The sequence below is a fragment of the Mus caroli genome, unplaced genomic scaffold (assembly GCF_978045245.1).
Source record: "Mus caroli unplaced genomic scaffold, Mus_caroli_1 scaffold_14, whole genome shotgun sequence".
Lineage (NCBI taxonomy): Eukaryota > Metazoa > Chordata > Mammalia > Rodentia > Muridae > Mus > Mus caroli.
Genome location: NW_028227269.1, coordinates 55834654 through 55855496, shown reverse-complemented (window position 1 = coordinate 55855496; position 20843 = coordinate 55834654). Strand labels below are relative to the sequence as shown.

General features: G+C 40.6%; 1 protein-coding gene across 3 annotated transcripts in view; it reads right to left on the bottom strand.

The window, feature by feature from the left end:
- The window catches only part of Ttc6 (tetratricopeptide repeat domain 6), a 182796-nt gene that overhangs the window by 116497 nt on the left and 45456 nt on the right, over positions 1-20843 (bottom strand). For all 3 annotated transcript variants that reach the window (XM_021179232.2, XM_021179231.2, XM_021179233.2), the window contains 4 exons: positions 14614-14727; positions 13384-13596; positions 5146-5270; positions 440-631 (listed from right to left, as the gene is read on the bottom strand). In XM_021179232.2, coding sequence (XP_021034891.1) covers positions 440-631; positions 5146-5270; positions 13384-13596; positions 14614-14727 — 644 coding nt within the window. The remainder of the gene's footprint in view (positions 1-439; positions 632-5145; positions 5271-13383; positions 13597-14613; positions 14728-20843) is intronic.

Sequence of the window (20843 nt, the reverse complement as noted above, 5' to 3'; positions counted from 1 at the left end):
CCTGGAATGATTTCCAAACCAGGGCTTCTGATCTATCCAGGAACAAAGTGTGTCGGCAGACTCTAGTCAAACACCTCCTGGCATTCTCTTCCCAAAACCTTGATAAACTGCTTAACTTCCATGTATCTTATTCCACATTTGCATCCCAAAGTTGTCATGAAATTAGAAAAAAGAAAAGAAAGAATGTATCTAATATACTTGTAGAACTGGGTTAATCGGTCAAATTTCCTAATGATAAATGGGTAAAGATGCCTCTCAATGTTCTGTGTTAAAAACTTGATTTCCAAAGAAACCATTTTAAAGGAAGGACCTAGAAGGGTACAGCATGAAGCTTCTGCCATCAATGAATTAATTAGAAGACTCTTTCTCTCACACACATTCTCTCCCTGTCTCTGAATGCTTTTGACAGTTTAAAACAAAACCACCAGAAAACTCTTACCTTTCTCTCTGTTCATCAACACAGTGGTCACCTGAAAGAGGCAACCCCAATAGTCCAAGGACAGCCTTGTGACCTTTCCTGTCGGGAGTGTGGTACACTCGAGAAGCCAGGCACAGATCCACAGGCAACTCCATGGTTGGGACTCTGGTGCACAGGTCATGAAGATGAGAAGGGAGATGAGCCTGTGGTATTCTGCAACAGGAAATAAAGTGAACCTCTTTCATCATTTTACAAGTGTTAGATAAGAAATACATTGATACTGACAGTTCAGTGCAGGCTCTAAAAAGGACCGGGAAGTATGGAATCAGACACAAAACTATAATAATGCTTTATGGCAAATTTAATATTCCAGCATTGCGAAATGCCCAGAGGTTCTAATTCATACCAAGCTACGTGTCTTGCATATACCACACAAAGAATAGGTTTAAGGCAAACTCATCAATCCTCCACTCCTCTCTTGAATTCTGTAACTTGGTCCAGCATTTCTTCCTAGAACAATACCCATACTACAGAAACCCATCGGAGCAACACTGTATCTTCAGGTGTTCCATCCCTTCCCACTCCTGAAAGGTGCCTCTCTCTTTCCTGTAGGTGAGGAGAGCGCAGTGAAGTTACCATGGGCTGCTTTATTGATACTGTATGTCACCTACCATCCAACCAACCTTTTAAGCACCTTCTATGTGCCAGGTGCTGGGTTCTTTACACATTTTAACCCTCAGAAGATAACTCTCTTGTGATCTCTCCGGTATATATATATATATATATATATATATATATATATATATATATATATATATATACCAGAGATCACCCTTTCTTTGGAGCAGACCTAGTTTGACTAGGTCAGCAAATTATCAGCTACTGGGTTCCAAGCACAGTATTTCTGTCCATAAACTCAGTGCCTTTCCAATCCAGACTGAGAACTCTTGAGAGGCATTCTTCCTCTCATGCTGCTCAACCTTAACACAACTGCCAACGTGAGGAGCTTGGTACTTGTAGACCACATTCTATAAGATCTTCAGGGTGTAGCTGACAGTGTTGATCCTCCTTGAAACCGTTCTTCCCCTATGAGCTTTTTAGAGCAGCCCTTACCCCCAGATTTCCATCTTTTAATTCTGTCTTAGTTTGAAGTCTCTAGCTCCCCAATTGGGTGTGCCTTCTAGGTTTGAACTTCTCTTTGAACATAAGTAAACTCCTCTCCATGGGGATTTCTTTCTCTCTGCTGAATGCTCCCACATCTCCTCCTGGCATCACAACAACCTAGATCCCTCATGCTCAAGATACAAGATATCTAACATCTCTCTCCTTCACTTGCAAATCCAACACAAAGCAAAGGTCCATCTTCTCTACCGTAATTACCAGCACACTCCAGGCCTGGTCCTCCTCACAAGCAAGGCTTTCTCAGGTGACAAGGGCACTGTACTGCCTTTTCCTATTTGAAAAGTCCCATTGTAGATCCATCTTAGCTCCTTTCCTCAACACAGTGGTTCTGTTGCTTACTGCAGCGGCCCAATGTTTAGAATCCAAGGTAAGAGTGTAGTTCTGAGGTTGGACTGCCTGCATTTAAATACTTTTAAAATTCTCATTTGGTCAAAGGCCTTAACTTAAAAAGAGTAAATGCAACTACAACAGCCTCTCACATAGCAGATGTCAACTGTTATCAGCTTGAAGGACAAGACACAAAGACAAACTGCTTTCTAACCTTCTGTTCATGTCTAAACATCCTTCAGACAATAATACCCTGATGACAGACACCTCTGCAGAGGGTCTCTCTCTCTCTCTCTCTCTCTCTCTCTCTCTCTCTCTCTCTCTCTCTCTCTCTCTCTCTCTCTCCTTCATTTTCTGCTTTACTTCTCTTTCCCTTTGATGATGGTGGGAGGGATTTGTATTTTATAAATGTCTCTTACCAGATACTGTGTTAGTCCTATGGTTTGGAGCTGGGGGTTGTTTAGTTGCTTGTTTGTTTGCGTTTGGTTTGGTTTGACCTATACCCAGCGGTCAGTGCTGCTCTGTATACTAGCCCGTGTGTCTCAACAACCCCAACTAGAAGCATCGTATACACAATATAGATTTTGACATGGTCTGGGACAGGATCAGACCCTTAGATCTTGAGCTTGCAAGTTATATTACCAGCTTCTCTAAACATCTTTAGTAAAAGAATGGAATAAAATTTTCTAGCTTTTTACATTTATGAGAACTGTTTTTTAAAAAATAAAATGAATATGCTCAGGCTGTAGAATTACTCATTTTATTTTTACTGTTAATGAAATTATACTGTGTGGCATTTCGCCTATTGGTAGGCATACTATGGGCAGTATTCAGTCATGCACAAAGTGGTCTATGACATTTCCAAAATAGCGTAGACTCTGCAAAGGACAAGGTATGACATGTGTGAACACTGTGGGGGAGGGACAGCAGCACATCCTAAAGCCTGTGAAGTGTCCGAGACAAGAAACCTCATTGGGAGAGTGAAAAGCAGTGACCAGGAAGGTGGGGCTACAGGCTCTCCCCTCCTAGGAAATGGAGGGGGAGGAACAGGGAAAGGAACAAAGGGGTAAGCTCCCCATGTCAAGCCTATGTGAACCATCATCCTGCTTCAGACAGGTCCTGGCTAGCAGAGTGTGCTTAAGATCATACAACTGATTGTCTTCATGTAGAAGCAACCGAGCTGCATTCCTGTGCTTCCATCAGTCTAAGGAAACAGCTTAGCAAGTGACTCTCTCTTGGTGTACTGAGCAAAAGAGCAGGGTGCTGCGATGGGGACCTGTGTTCCAGGGTGATCACATACTTTGAGGGCTAGTCACTGGTGAGAAAAGACAGACTGGCTGAGGACAAAGGACCAGTGTACGAAAGGTTCGGCATGATTTTTCCAAGACGCACTTTTATAAGTGACTCCCTACCAAAAAAATAAAGTGACTTCCTTCAATGCCCTATATTTCTTCTCCTGCATTTCTGTCGTGTTTCTCTATAATGGAAATTTCTTTAAAAAATCAGGTGGTGTGAATTAAAATAACAAATACATATCAATAAGGTCTACAAATATTTTTGGCATTCTTGAGAAAGCCTCTGTGTTTTTACAGCACATTCTCTTTAAGCAGGACTATTTGTCATTCTTTGAAACACTAAGACATAAGAAAAGAAAAGACCTTGACTCTGTGTGTGGCCACACTACTTTGCTTAATGCACTAAATGCAAGGATTTTTAGGGACAAAAAAAAAAATCAAGAAGTTTCTGCTCCGTTGATAATCTGACAGTAACTATTTATTGAAGGTAAAATGCTTGCTGCCTGCTGTCACTGTTTGTTTTAATACATAATCTTGCTAACTAAATGAGCTTAGAGCAATGCAGATAACAACGGCATGCACAGGGTCACTTAGATGCCAATTTCACTGTTTTATCAGTTTCGGAATTCCTTGCCCGTGAATTTACTCTCCGCTTCTAAACCGTGAGTGGTGTCCATCTACAAAGTTTCAGCCGGCAGTTGAGGAAAAATAAAACAGGTTGTCTACCATGTCTGCACTTTCCCTGTATCCAAAGCAACAATAAAAGCCAATAATTAAAGTTTCTTTAAACCTCTATAAAGAGGTAAATGAAGGCTAATCTAGAATAAAGCAGCCCATAAAAAAAGGAAAAGAAAATAGTGGGTGAAAGGAAGAGAAAACCAGTTTCAACAAGGTTGAGCAGCATCTGAATTGCACTCCCAGGGCACTATTGAAACCTGCAGCTGTATTCTTGTGTGAGACCTAAACTCCATTAAAGAACATTTTTGTAGACCTTTTGTCTCATTTTACTTTGTTTGGACAATTTTTATCTTATTGGTCTTCTGATTGTACATTTTGGTTTCTGGTTGCGTGTGTGTGTGTGTGTGTGTGTGTGTGTGTGTGTGTGTGTGTGTGTGTTTCTTCTTTTCTGTTTGTTTGGGGCTTTGTCCCTTTGTTCATTTGTGTTTTAGGGAGAGAGAGAAAGAATATAAAGTTAGGTGGGCAGGGAGGTAGGGAGGATCTGGGAGCCAGATGGGAGGGGAAGACATGATCAAAATATATTATCTATAAAAAAAGTACTCAATAATTATAAAAGAAACTTCGTTAAAGGTACAGCCAGGGGAAAGGGAAATGTGAACAGACAGCGGAGAGAAACCTAAGTCACTACATTGACTAGCCTGAAAATTAAGCAATACAGTAAAAAACAAAAACCAAACCAGTTCATCAAACCATGATTAAAGCAACGGCCTTTTCATTCTAACTGTTGTTATATAAGTACTCTTCGCACACAGAAACAGAGAGCGTGGAGGGAAACACGCCTGTCCCAGATAGAAATCCCGCCACAAACTTTTCCTTTGACAAGTTTCCACTTGGATCTCCGCGTGAGGCATTTAGTTTTTTCTTTAAAAAAAAAAAAAAAACTGTACTTTTACGTATCAAGCCACTGAATGACTAATGTTTGGATAGGAAAACGTGGAAAGGGGTTGCAGAGACAGCTCAGTAGTGAACAGAGCTTGATGCGCCTGCCTGTGGAGGACTGGACTCCCAGTACCCACCCCATCCTTAACTCTGGTTCCAAGGGTTCCAGCGCCCTCTTTTGGCCTCTCCAGACACCAGGCCTGCATTTGGTGCTCATACATGCATGCAAGCAAACATTCACACATATGAAATAAAAATAAATATTTAAAGAGAAAAACAGAAAATATATAAATTCAAGGAAGTTACTTTTTAATTAGTTTTCTATCCTCAGGTTTTACAGATATTCTTGGTTTCGGTAACTTTTTTGGTCTACTTTTATATGTTGGCTTAAGTTCTCTTCCTCTGATTTGCATGAATCCTCTTGGTTCCACCTTTAAAAATACACAAAGCATGCTGTTAAAAAAAAAACAGTTGGAACATGAAGAGTTAAACTTTTCTCTCATATTTAATGCTGTCTCATATTTAAACTCCTGATTTCTATAATATAGCAGAATATAAATACCAAAGGTAACTTACTGTTTCTAAAACATTCCTAATTTTTTACATATATTGATGATTTTTTTAATTTTATTAGAAATTTTCTTTATTTACATTTCAATGTTATCCCCTTTCCTGGTCTCCCTTCAAAAACTCCCTCCCCTTACCTCCTCTCCCCTCCCCTGCTCACCAACTCACCTACTCCTGCTTCCTGGCCCTGGCATTCCCCTACCCTGGGGCATAGAGCCTTCACAGGACCAAGGGCCTCTCCTCCCATTGATGACCAACTAGGCCATCCTCTGCTCCATATGTAGCAAGAGCCATGAGTCCGACTATGTGAACTCTTTGGTTGGTGGTTTAATCCCTGGGAGCTCTGGGGGTACTGGTTAGTTGATATTGTTCCTCCTATGGAGCTGTAAACCCCTTCAACTTCTTGGATCCTTTCTCTAGCTCCTTCATTGGGGGACCCTGTGCTCAGTCCAATGGATGGCTGTGAGCATCTCCTTCTGTATTTGTCAGGCACTGGCAGAGCCTTTCAGGGGACAGCCATATCAGTTAGCATTTTATTTATAAGATGAACCCTGGGTCTCAAGCATGCTAAGCAAATGCTCTACCATTAAGCTATGCCCCAAAAATATGCTGGGTTTTTGCTTGTATGAAATGTGTGTTCATATGTATGTTCACATGTGTGTTTGTGTGTGTGGAGATCCAAGGCTGGAGAGCTGACAAATCCTCCATCACTTTCCACCCTACTCGCTGGGGGTCTGGTCACTCGACTGAACCCACAGCTCACCAGTTCAGTTAGTCTTGCTAGCCTGCTTGTTCCAGGGATGCTGTCTTCCACCTTCTAAGCCTGAAACGAAACAAACCAAGAAGCCTGCATAGGACAGACCTACCTCCTCTGGGTATATGTTATAGTTATATAGCTTGGTGTTCGTGTGGGACTCCTAATGGCAGAGTGTGGGCTATCTTAGCCTATTTTAGGGACCCTTTCCTCCTTCTGGGTTGCCTCATTCAGCCTCAATCTGAGGGGAGATGCCTAGTCTTACTGAACTTGATATCCCGTGGTTGGTTTCTATCCATGAGAGGCTGGCCCTTTTCTAAAAGAGGAGTGGATGGGGGAGGGGGGAAACAAAAGAGAAGTGGGGGAAGGGGCTGGGGTAAGAAGATGGAGGAGAAACAGCCACCAGGGTGTTTTTTTTTTTAAAGAAAAAAACAAAAGAAAGAATATATACATATAACATATATGATATGTATGTATATACATTTTTTAAAAGCAGGCTACATTATTCACTTGGCATTTAAGTGAATTAAAGGGACTGTGTCCTGATCCATCTCCCCTCCTATTCTTCCTGACAGACGTACACACACACACACACACACACCTTGATTTGCTGTTTTAGTAGAACCTGCCCTTAGTTTCTGGAAGTTTGGCAAGATTTCTGATTATAAGCACAGCTAAAAGGAGCTCTAATGCTTTATAGTATAATTCTGAGTGTTATTTATCAAACGGTACTCCTTAGAGTTGGACGTGTGTTATATTTCTATTGCCTGGCACACTCAAAGACATTCTGTCTCACACATAGTTGCCTCTTAATGATTATATGTTGAAAACACCGGTTTCTCGGATCTCCTAGAAATGTTTCAGACTATGTGGTTGTAATAATTTCCACACAAGAGTTTTCTTCTTGGGATGCTCTGTGCTTTGTTTTGAGACTAGATTCCAGGGTTCCTAGCCAAGGCAGAGGTATGGCTGGATAAGTAAGAGAAGGCTAGGTGAAGGAAAGTTATTACAGTCACCTGCAGGATTTGGGCTTAACTCTGTAAAAAAAAAAAAAAGTTTCCTCTTGCAGTTTCTTAGGTAAGGAATTAGGAAGTCATGAAACAAGATGACTCCATTCTCACCTGCAGTTTGTACCTGAACTCTGCCTACAGTGCCTCCAGCAGTCCTCTGTTTGAATGGGGATAGGGACCATGAATATGAATACCCAGGGTCAGCCATTTCCTCTTCCAAACACTCCAGTCACACACATTTGTTCTCTTTCCTTACCTCTGAGCCTAACAACTTTCATCTACCAGACTAGAGTCAAACCTCAGGAACTACTAGCGTACAGTTAGTTCCTTTCTGCTTCACAGACAGTCAAGTACTTGAATATATTTACTGCCTTGGGCTAGTTTCCCCCTCAGATGAACATCTCTGGTGCCTCCTTCAACACCACTTCAAAACCGTTCCATGGAAGGTGGAATATCCTCCTGTGGTTGGATACTTGGATATGAACGCAATATTTGGCATGGGACATAATCAGATCAACCAGGTGAAGGATGATGATCCTCTATGGCATTCATCAACCAGGATAAACCACACCTGTATTTGTCTTCTTATGACAAGACGACGATGTTATAATTTAAAGCCCTGAGGTTCTTCACATTTGTTGCTAAATCCTACCTTGTACTTGGTTGGTGGACCCAAAGGCAAAACATACCTTAGCCCCTCTAAAATCAGGGACTAGACAAGGCTGTCCACTTTCTCCATACCTATTCAACATAGTACTTGAAGTCCTAGCCAGAGCAATTCGACAACAAAAGGAGATCAAAGGGATACAAATTGGAAAAGATGAAGTCAAAATATCACTTTTTGCAGATGATATGATAGTATATATAAGTGACCCTAAAAATTCCACCAGAGAACTCCTAAGCCTGATAAACAGCTTCGGTGAAGTAGCTGGATATAAAATTAACTCAAACAAATCAATGGCCTTTCTCTACACAAAGAATAAACAGGCTGAGAAAGAAATTAGGGAAACAACACCCTTCTCAATAGTCACAAATAATATAAAATATCTTGGCGTGACTCTAACTAAGGAAGTGAAAGATCTGTATAATAAAAACTTCAAGTCTCTGAAGAAAGAAATTCTAGAAGATCTCAGAAGATGGAAAGATCTCCCATGCTCATGGATTGGCAGGATCAACATTGTAAAAATGGCTATCTTGCCAAAAGCAATCTACAGATTCAATGCAATCCCCATCAAAATTCCAAATCAATTCTTCAACGAATTAGAAAGTGCAATCTGCAAATTCATCTGGAATAACAAAAAACCTAGGATAGCAAAAACTCTTCTCAAGGATAAAAGAACCTCTGGTGGAATCACCATGCCGGACCTAAAGCTCTACTACAGAGCAATTGTGATAAAAACTGCATGGTACTGGTATAGTGACAGACAAATAGACCAATGGAATAGAATTGAAGACCCAGAAATGAACCCACACACCTATGGTCACTTGATCTTCGACAAGGGAGCTAAAAACATCCAGTGGAAGAAAGACAGCATTTTCAACAAATGGTGCTGGCACAACTGGTTGTTAACATGTAGAAGAATGCGAATCGATCCATTCCTATCTCCTTGTACTAAGGTCAAGTCTAAGTGGATCAAGGAACTTCACATAAAACCAGAGACACTGAAACTTATAGAGGAGAAAGTGGGGAAAAGCCTTGAAGATATGGGCACAGGGGAAAAATTCCTGAATAGAACAGTAATGGCTTGTGCTGTAAGATCGAGAATTGACAAGTGGGACCTCATGAAACTACAAAGCTTCTGCAAGGCTAAAGACACCATCAATAAGACAAAAAAACCACCAACAGATTGGGAAAGGATCTTCACCTATCCTAAATCAGATAAGGGACTAATATCCAATATATATAAAGAACTCAAGAAGGTGGACTCCAGAAAGTCAAATAACCCCATTAAAAAATGGGGCTCAGAACTGAACAAAGAATTCTCACCTGAGGAATACCGAATGGCAGAGAAGCACCTGAAAAAATGTTCAACATCCTTAATCATCAGGGAAATGCAAATCAAAACAACCCTGAGATTCCACCTCACACCAGTCAGAATGGCTAAGATCAAAAATTCAGGTGACAGCAGATGCTGGCGAGGATGTGGAGAAAGAGGAACACTCCTCCATTGTTGGTGGGATTGCAAGCTTGTACAACCACTCTGGAAATCAGTCTGGCGGTTCCTCAGAAAATTGGACATAGTACTACCGGAGGATCCAGCAATACCTCTCCTGGGCATATATCCAGAAGATGTCCCAACCGGTAAAAAGGACACATGCTCCACTATGTTCATAGCAGCCCTATTTATAATAGCCAGAAGCTGGAAAGAACCCAGATGTCCCTCAACAGAGGAATGGATACAGAAATTATGGTACATTTACACAATGGAGTACTACTCAGCTATTAAAAAGAATGAATTTATGAAATTCCTAGCCAAATGGATGGACCTGGAGGGCATCATCTTGAGTGAAGTAACACAATCACAAAAGAACTCACACAATATGTATTCATTGATAAGTGGATATTAGCCCAAAACTTAGGATACCCAAGATATAAGATACAATTTGCTAAACGCATGAAACTCAAGAAGATTGAAGACCAAAGTGTGGACACTGTGCACCTTCTTAGAATTGGGAACAAAACACCCAGGGAAGGAGCTACAGAGACAAAGTTCGTAGCTGTGATGAAAGGATGGACCATTTAGAGACTGCTGTATCCAGGGATCCGTCCCATAATCAGCTTCTAAACGCTGACACCATTGCATACACTAGCAAGATCTTGCTGAAAGGACCCAAATATAGCTGTCTCTTGTGAGACGATGCCGGGGCCTAGCAAACACAGGAGTGGATGTTCACAGTCAGCTATTGGATGTATCACAGGGCTCCCAATGGAGAAGCTAGAGAAAGTACCCAAGGAGCTAAAGGGATCTGCAACCCTATTGTTGGAACAACATGATGTACTAACCAGAACCCTGGAGCTCTTGTCTCTAGCTGCATATGTATCGAAAGATGGCCTAGTCGGCCATCAATGGAAAGAGAGGCCCATTGGACTTGCAAACTTTATATGCCCCAATATAGGGGAATGCCAGGGCCAAAAGAATGGGAATGGGTGGGTAGGGAAGTGGGGGGCGCTATGGGGGACTTTTGGGATAGTATTGGAAATGTAATTGAGGAAATTATGTAATAAAAATATTAAAAAAAAAAAAAAAAAAAAAAAAAAAAAAAAAACATACCTTAGCTTTATGCCTATTAAATTTAATCTGAGTTCTAAGCAACTGAATTTTGGATGTTATCTGTAAATCCAATCAGCAAATCTTCCATAGTCTCCTCCACATAGTGGAGGAATATGCTAAAATGGACACAATCCTATATCTCTCCACTAGAGACTCTCACACGGTAATGGTGCACTATCTAGATATGTAACTACAAGTTTATCCAGTAGTTCTAACACCATCTCACCTGCAGCAGCTATCAGGAGGCATTTATATGTGGACTGCTGAAATTCACAACTTAGTAACCCATAATCACTAACCATACTAAGACTACTGGTGTCTGACACTCAGTGCCATCTACACAGCATCTACACAGCATCCCTGCAACAGCAAGGTGACACTGCCATTATCTTCCCTGAACAACACAGTCAGTAGCACGGCTGTCCTCTGAGAGGCTCTACCAGCAGCTGACTGAGGCAGATGTAGATGCTTATAGTCAAGCATTGGACTGAGGTCGGAGACCCCTATGGAAGAGTTGGGGGAAGGACTGAAGGAGCTGAAGAGGCTGGCAATCCCATAGGAAGACCAACAGTGTCAACTAACGTGGACCCCTGGGAGCTCCCAGAGACTAAGCCACCAACTGAAAAGCATACATGGGCTGGTACGACCCCACCTCCCACCCCCATATGTATTGTAACAGAGGACTGCCTTGTCTGACCTTAGTGGGAAAGGATGTGCCTAGTACTGTAGAGGCTTGATGCCCCAAGGAAGGGAGATGTTGGTGAGGGGGGGCAGCACCTTCTCAGAGATGAAGGGGAGCAGGAATGGGATAAAAAACTCTGGGAAGGGGGACAAGGAGAGGGAGGACAACATTTTGGATAAACAAAATAATTTTTAAAACACACGCACACACAGGCATAGTCTGGCAATTAGCCAAGCTCACATGTCTAATAATGGAAAGAAAGAAACTGTTCATAAAACTCTGGACCCAGACTTGTGATATATCCATGACACTCAGTGAGCAACATGCCTAGCACTTTTATTCTAGCACTTTTACCTAACAGAGTTCTAAGAGGAGAAACAAGGTTGGGCTTCCATGTTTGTCTGTAGGTTTCCACACTTCGGAAAGAGTTAATTACCTCCTCCTGTTAGGAGGGTTGGGTTGTAATATTTTTAATCTAATGCTTCCTACAAGACCAGCACAGAGATTGCAGAAATCAAAACCTTTACCCTTCCTGCCTGAGTTTTTGCAGTTTCTGGTCTTCTGCATTCCAAAGCAGGCCCTGTCTTTGTCACCTAACACTGACAAGCAGCAGTCAGCAGCTCTGTAGCTCAAACAGCACAGCAGGTGCGAAGGACCTACCTGAGCTGACCTGCTCAGACACCAGTCACAAATCTCAGGATTTGGCCAGTTTTTAAAACTCAACTCTTTTTAAACTAAAGATCACTTTCCTTGTCACATTTTTTTAAGTGAAGCATCAGATTCCTCTTCTCTGTCACATGTCTGTTAAACACACACACAAGCTGGGCGTGGTGGCGCACACCTTTAATCCCAGCACTCAGGAGGCAGAGGCAGGCAGATTTCTGAGTTCGAGGCCAGCCTGGTCTACAAAGTGAGTTCTAGGACTGCCAGGGCTATACAGAAAAACCCTGCCTCGAAAAAAACAAACAAACAAACAAACAAACAAAAAACAAACACACACACACAAAATCACCATTTTTGTTCTTAACATTGCAAGGGGTTCAATGCCTGCATCTCAACTCTCTGGGAGTAACTTGCAATAGCCACATGCCACGTTCCTAGTCGTTTGTGATATGCACCTCATCTTTCCTATGCTTTCAGAACTCTGGAGGCCAGGAATCAGTTATAATTGTGCACTTGGGAGTTAGAGAATCTTACAGCTCTTAAAGTATCTACCTCTTCCCATCTTGACTCAAACTTGTTACAATTTCTCTTCTACAAAGATAACCAGTCCCATTTCTGTTGTTTCAGGCATTTCTTCACCAAGTTGCTATCACATCCACATGATTTCTTTTTTCTGCTGTTGGTAATGACTTAGCTCAGAATACTAGCAACCCTTACGTCTAGGCGGAGAATTGCCAATAAGGAAGAAGTTGTGCCCTCCGTGCCTGGAGTTCTCCGAGCATGTGTCTGAGCAGCTAATGGATGTTAAAGTCGCTTTGGGGGGGCTGGCGAGATGGCTCAGTAGGTAAGAGCTGACTGCTCTTCTGAAGGTCCTGAGTTCAAATCCCAGCAACCACATGGTGGCTCACCATCTGTAATGAGATCTGACACCCTCTTCTGGTGCATGTAAAGACAGCTACAGTATACTTATTTACAATAATAAATAAATCATATATATATAAAGTCGCTTTGGCTTGGCTTACTGGAGCACACTGTTCCTCGTTCCTGCACCACTGACATTACAAAGAAAGCATTTGGCCTATGTATAGGGTTAAAGGTCATGGATAATTGACATTGAGAGGATCTAAGGGTTAAAGGTCATGGATAAAAATTGACATTGAGAGGATCCAAGCAAACAAGCATCAAGCTTTGGCAAGCTTGGGCACAAAAGGAAAGAACTCCTGAGCTGAAATAAATCTAAACGGGAGCATGGGCACAGCATTACCAAGCTCATCTAGACCTAGTCTAGGGACTGCATATCCTGACTCCTCCCTTCAGACACTAGGTAGAAAACGTGTGGCCAGTTTCTGAAGAGCCCGGATGCCCTCTTACCTAGAGAATCTGTCCTTCATCCTAAGAAATTAAAAAGAAAAAAAAAAGTCTGCCTCTTTCTCTACACTTCTGATGCCCCCTTTTAAGGCTGATGCCCCACGCCCAACACTGCCACATACACCATGCCTTGCGCTTTGCCTGGGAACTTCTTCACATTTGCCCATCCCCAGTTCTCACAGTTCTAAGTGCTCCCGACACCAACAGTTGTGGTTTGGTTTTGCTTACCTTTAAAGCTGGCTGGCTGGTTAGTTTTACATCAGCTGTGGGAAGAGCACTATCCAAAGGTTTTCTGGTGTCCTCAGGTGGCACAGTGTCTAACGTTTCCTGAGATTTAAAAGCTGAGCTATTTTCGTCTATGGCTACCCATTTCATAGCTTCCTCCTGTTCCACCTGGAAGATGCTTGACAGAGTCTCGGGGAGCTCCTCATAAATACTCGGCTGGAGAAAAATGAAAGAACAAAAGGTTCATCTTGTCGGTCCTTCCACAGCCTTCAGTTCTACAGTGTATTCTGTCCAGTGACAGAATGGTAAGTAGGCGTGTGTCTGAAACTCAGCTTGATCTGGCAAATTGTTCTTTCTGCAGATTCCACAGCAAAAGTTCAAGTTGACTTTATAAAATATCTGAACTCCAGAAAATTATTTTTCCCTGGCCTATGTCACCAAATCCTAAGGGGAAAAAAATCTCATGAGCACATTTCAACAGTCAATCTAAAAAAAAAAGAAAAAAGAAAAGAAAAAAGATTATTTGGGATTCTGGATCACTGGAAGTAAAAAACAAAGTTGTAAAGGTTTTCTTCATTTTCCTAAAATGAAGTATGTTCTCACTGTGTGTGTGTGTGTGTGTGTGTGTGTGTGTGTGTGTGTGTGTGTGTATACACATACATACATATATGGGGTCATATTTTCAAAATTCTCAAGTAAAGCAACGGATTCTCATGTCTTCTTATGTAAATGTGGATTCACCTTCCATTCATTTACTTTTACTCCATTTCAAGTTTTATTTTAAGTGGAGTCACTTCCCATTATCAGAGAACATGTTCCAGATTGCTTCAAATACTTTAGTCATTTTCCCTGTGGTGGACAAAGAGAAGCTTTGCTTCTGAAATACTTCTGTTACCCACGGTCCAGACTGCACTTTTAGCAACTCTTCTAGATAAATTGTATAGTAAAATAATGCTTGCTTAGAGGCTAATAACTTTCAATTCTATCTCAATATTCTTTCTATATTAAGCATCTATAACTCCAGAGAGCCATTCACTATCTTTCTCCATGAAAAGGGAGTTTGGCATCACTCAAGACAGTTTCTGAAAGCCCATACAGCTTTGTGTTGGATGCTTAAACATACTTCAAAGCAAGTTAGAGGAAACCATTCTTAATCTTCTGCAAGTGTTCACTCTACAAAAGACACACTATTTCTTTAATTCAGGGAAAGAAGATTTATACTAGAGATGTTACCACAACTGAATGTTCCGTAATACTTGGCGGGAAATTTTTCTCTTCCACCTCCTTGGGTACTTCAAGTTGCACCTGAGATGGTCTGAGGTACATTTGTTCCATCAAAGAAATATCCTTGAGACAAAAGAAAACAAAGTTATGTCAACTTATAAAACCACTTAAATGCATCCATTATCTAATATGGCATTGTTAGTCAATTAGAATCAAATGCATAAGAGAACTTTAAAATATTCAATAACAGCCGGGCGTGGTGGTGCACACCTTTAATCCTAGCACTCGGGAGGCAGAGGCAGGCGAATTTCTGAGTTTTAGGCCAGCCTGGTCTACAAAGTGAGTTCCAGGACAACCAGGGCTATACAGAGGAACCATGTCTCGAAAAGAAAAAAAAAAAAAACTCAATAACATTCAATAAATGAGAAAAGGATTTTTTAAAACGTGAACATATTTTTGTGTAGATGGGCATGGTGGCACATGCCCTTAGTCCCAGCACTTGGGAAGCTTAGGCAGGTGGATCTCTGAGTTGGAGATCAACCTGATCTACATAGCCAGTTCCTGGCCATACAGAGCTAAATAGTGAGACCCTATCTCACACACACACACACACACACACTCAAGTTTATTCTATTTCAGGACTTTTAAATTGTTTACCTTTATAAATAGATAATTAACTTTAATAAGACAATTATGTAATATTATATCATCTACATATAAAGCATTGCCATTTAATCAGATACTTAAAGCATTACACAAGAAACTAAAAGCAAATCTAAAATTCAGTCCAAGCAAAAACAAAAATGAATAAGAATACATTTTAGGAAGCGCTAACTGGCATTTCCATGGTCACTTTTACCATCCCTGAGGCTTGTTACAGTGACCAACACTCTACTTAGCTATGGCCATAAGAAGACATTAAAGTGAAGGGCAATAAACCAGGAATCAAGAGACCTTGGTTCTGTGTAAACTATAAGTCCCCATATCTGCCATCACCAGGCAAATTAGTCTGTTTGCTTTTACCTCAGTTTTATCGCTCAGGCACTCAACTGTATGGCTTTTCAAGGCCCCTTTCTCCTTAGCTTGTTTAGTAATGTCAACAGCAAAATCTAAAAACTTCTAGACACAAAACATTCAGGAAGTCTTGACACCATGAAAAGAGCAAACGTATGAATGATGGAGGTAGAGGAAGAAGAAACCTAGTCTAAGGAACAGAAAACATTTTTTAAAAATCACAGAAGAAAACTTCCTCAGTCTAAATAAGCAGGTGCCTATGAAGGTACAAAAAGCATGCAGCATACCAAATAGACTGGATGAGAAAAGAAATTCCCAGGACACATAGTAATCAAAATACTGAGTATTAAAAAAAAAAATCAACAACAACAAAAAAAGGATATTAAAGCTACAAGGGAAAAAAGCCAATAAAGGCAGGCACAAAAGAATAACATCAGACTTTTAAATGGAAACTCTGAAAGACAGACAGAAGGAAGGAAGGAAGGAAGGAAGGAAGGAAGGAAGGAAGGAAGGAAGGAAGGAAGAAAGAAAGAAAGAAAGAAAGAAAGAAAGAAAGAAAGAAAGAAAGAAAGAAAGAAAGAAAGAAAGGGAAAGGAAAGGAAAGGAAAGAAAGGGAAAGGAAAGGAAAGGAAAGGAAAGGAAAAAGGAAAAAGGAAAAAGGAAAAAGGAAAAAGGAAAAAGGAAAAAGGAAAAAGGAAAAAGGAAAAAGGAAAAAGGAAAAAGGAAAAAGGAAAAAGGAAAAAAGGAAAAAGGAAAAAGGAAAAAGGAAAAAGGAAAAAAAGGAAAAAAAGGAAAAAGGAAAAAGGAAAAAGGAAAAAGGAAAAAGGAAAAAGGAAAAAGGAAAAGGGAAAAAGGAAAAAGGAAAAAGGAAAAAGGAAAAAGGAAAAAGGAAAAAGGAAAAAGGAAAAAAAGGAAAAAGGAAAAAGGAAAAAGGAAAAAGGAAAAAGGAAAAAGGAAAGGAAAGGAAAGGAAAGGAAAGGAAAGGAAAGGAAAGGAAAGGAAAGGAAAAAAAGGAAAAAGGAAAAAGGAAAAAGGAAAAAAAGGAAAAAGGAAAAAGGAAAAAGGAAAAAGGAAAAAGGAAAAAGAAAAAGGAAAGGAAAGGAAAGGAAAGGAAAGGAAAGGAAAGGAAAGGAAAGGAAAAAAAAGGAAAAAGGAAAAAAAGGAAAAAGGAAAAAAAAGGAAAAAGGAAAAAGGAAAAAAAGGAAAAAGGAAAAAGGAAAAAGGAAAAAGGAAAGGAAAGGAAAGGAAAGGAAAGGAAAGGAAAGGAAAGGAAAGGAAAGGAAAGGAAAGGAAAGGAAAGGAAAGGAAAGGAAAGGAAAGGAAAAAGGAAAGGAAAGAAAAGAAAAGAAAAGAAAAGAAAAGAAAAGAAAAGAAAAGAAAAGAAAAGAAAAGAAAAGAAAAGCCCAGATTAACTACCAATCACAATCAACCAAAAGAGGCACTGCATGATGAAAAACGTAATCAATTCCTATCTATGAGTACAAGCTCTAAAAAAGCACTGAAAGGAAAACTTCAGTCTGAAGAGGTCAATCACACGCAAGAAGATTCAGTGAATAACTAATCTGAGAACAATAAATAAAAAGTGGGCACCAACCATAACAGCAAAATAACAGGACTCCATAAATATTGCTCATTGACAATTATCAGTGCTAATGGTTTTCAATTACTCTATAAAAAGACACAGACTAACAGAGTGGGTTAGAAAAGAGAATGCTTCTTTCTGCTGCATCCAAGAAACAACCCTCAATATCAACAAAAGATATCACCTTTGGGGAAAGGATGGATAAAGGTGTTGCAAGCAAATGTACCCAAGAAGTAGGCAGGGTACTTTTATTTTCATCTCTGACAAAGTTGAGTTCAAATCAACATGAATCAGAAGAGACAAGAAAGGATACTACACACTCATCAAAGAAAAAAAAATCCATCAAGAGGATGTGGTAATTGCAGTTCCTCAGGAAGCTAGGAATAGATCCACCTCGGGATCCACCACTCTACACCACTCTTGGGTGGAGCCAAGGGACTCTAAACCCTACTGCACAGATCCTTCTTCACCCGTGTTCCTCCCTGCTCTATTCATAATAGCCAGAAGCCAGAAATAGCCTAGATCTCCATCAGTTGATAAATGGGTAATGAACATGTGGTACATTCACACGATGGAGTATCATTCAGAAAGTCATGAAATTCACAGATAAATGGATAGCACTAGAAAAAAAAATCATCCTGAATGAGTTAAGTTAGATCCAACAAGACAAACAGTGTATGTTTTCTCTTATATGCAGACATTAACCTTTAAGTTTTCAAAATGTGTACTACAATCTGAATTACCATAGAGGTTAGGTACCTAGCAGGGAAAGGTTTTCTCAAGGAAGGGGAAAAGGGATGCAATAATATGAAGCCAGACAGTGGTGGTATATGCCTTTAATCCCAGCACCTTGGAGACAAAGGCAGGTGGATCCCTGTAAATTCAAGGCCAGCCTGGTCTACAGAGTGAGTTCCATGACATTCAGGGCTCCACAGATAAACCCTGTCTTGGGATAATAAAAAGCAAAAAACAAAAAGAAACAAACAATAGAATATAGTGCTATGGCGAGGTAAAGGGAAAGAAACCAGAGTAAAAGGGTGACATACGAAGGAGAATTAGGCAAGAAGGGTGAAGGAGGGAATAAGGGGTAGGAAAAACTCTCACTAGAAGCCATTCTGAAAGCCATAAGGAAACCCAGCATTGTGGAAGCTTCCTAACATCTGCACATACATGAAAGAAATCTAAGTGGAATCACCAGACAAGAGGGGATACAATGACTCAAGCAAAACCCCAGTGGCAGAAATGGGTTACATCTTGCTCAGTCATTGGCCAAAGAGGGCCCATGGAAACTCCCAAACATCACAGACTACCGCCAAGGTTACTGGTAGCTCTCCACAGCTGAATGGCAAGACCCTATTATTTACAACAATACTTACTTATGTCATCACACAGAGAAGTCGGTGCCCAACTGGCTGACTACACTCATTGTACGGGGAGGTACTTTTCACACTACTAAAAGAGAAAGTGGCCATCAATAGCACCTACCTACAGCAGTAAACTGTCTTCAAGATTCATTGGCACAATGGGGGCACAGATCTTAGAGGAGAAACCATCCACGTTTTGATTGGATTTATGGCCCATTCCATGAGATACATCTCCAATTGTGGAGAGCATCCTGATACTGCTAATGTGGCTAAAAACCTGAGGTGAGGGAAGTCATGGGCCTATAAGAAAACCTACTACTATTGTTCCACTACAGGAACATGGCAACGACATAGATCCTAATGACATACTCTACCCCAAGAGCCTTCCTTGGCCTGTATCAGAGAAGACCCTTCTGACAGTGCATAGGAATTAACCGGGACTCACAATTTGACAATGTAGACAGTGAGAGGCTTTGGAGTACTCAGCCCTAAATGGGATTTATTCATCATGCCACTGGCACCTCAGAGTTCAGGGATCTATGTGGGAGAGGAAGCAGAAAGATTTTAAGCCCAGAAGTGATGGATGATTCCAAGGAAACAGTGTCATCCAGACACAACAGGACAGATGCACATTTGAACTCGTAGAGACTGTGGCAACATGCAAAAGACCTGCAGGGGTTCAGGCCAGTCGGTATCTGAGCAATAAGGAGGGCAAGTTAAAATAGGATCCCACCCAACCCTAACCAAGAAGTTATCTGAAACTGATACCCAGTAGCAAAGGGAAAATCAGGTTTCCCAACAGAGTCTCACTGAGTACATCGACCAAGCTTCAGGAGAGGCAGGATAATACTTAGTGAACTCAACAGCATTGTTAAAGCTTGGTTTGTTTTGGCACTTTTTGGTCTTATTGGTTTTTTGATTGCTTATTTTGATTTTTAGATTTTGTGGTTTTGTGGGACTTTTGGGGTTTCTTTTTGCCTTTTTTTGGTTTTGGTTGTTTGCTTGTTTGTTTAAAGAAAGAAAGAGAAAGAGAATATGAAGCTGTATGGGTAGGAGGGTGGGAAGGATTAGGAGAGGGGGAAACATGATCAATGTATGAAGAAAAGTTCTTCCATTAAAAGAAAAGAAGGTAAAATACAATTGGAACCTCCATAGATTGATAATGGGCACTCTAGCTGTATAGAGGTACACTGAGCTATGCAGGTTTTATATACAGTTAATCTTGCTGTGTTTTTAAACTCAAGTTCCTTACAGTAAAGTTTTAATTCAGAAAAACACTGCTAATTGAAAGATGCCAGACACCCCAGATAATATATTGTGTGATTCTATTTACTTGACTATCCAGAATAGGTAAATCTATAGAGAAAGAAAGCCAACATGGGACACCTGGAGGGTGGGGGAAGACAAAATGGTTTAGAAATGAAGTGTTCAACACTTCATTTCTTAACTCCTAGATTTGTTTTGGTTTTGCTAACACAGTAAAAATTACTGTAACAATATATTGTTCACTGATAAAAAGAATGTAGATTTGTTTTTAGTCTAATAAACCCTGAGCAGTTCACACTTAGTATTTTGAAGACACGTTACTAAAAGCAACAATTTTGCTGGGCTTAGATAGCACACGCCTTTATCCCAGTATTTTGGGAGGCAGAGACAGATAAACCACTGTGGTTTCTCAGCCTGCTTCATCCACCTGGAGAGTCCCAGGCTAGGCAAGACTACATAGTAAGATCCTGTCTCAATAAATCAACAAACAACTTATTAACCACAATGGATTTGTTGGTAATAGATGGAAATTTTAGAGACAAAAATACACAAATGGAACTTAATTTGTGAAGTTTCAGATAACACTGAGAAATACATAGCTATGCAAGGCATCATGAGCCTGTAATCCTGGATACTGGAGAGTCTGAGGTCAGAAGACAAGAAGATCTCTCTGGGCTACAGAGTAACCTCAAAACCAGTATGTACAATTTCTTTAAGACCCTGTATCAAATTCAAAAGGTGGAAAGGGTATTAGGGATAGAAGTCGGTGTGTCAAATACTTGCCTAGCATACACAAGATGCACATGACCCTAGGATTAAGCTCCAGAAAGAAAAAATAAGAAAGAGATAAAGAATGAACATACAAATATATTGGTTTTTAAGCCATAGCAAACCCATAAGCCCAGCCCTCATTGGAGTCCTGAAGCAGCAACATCATGGATCCAAGGCCAGCCTAGGGCTACACAGTGAGTTTGAAAGACAGCCTGGACTCCATAGAGAGATCCTATCTCAAA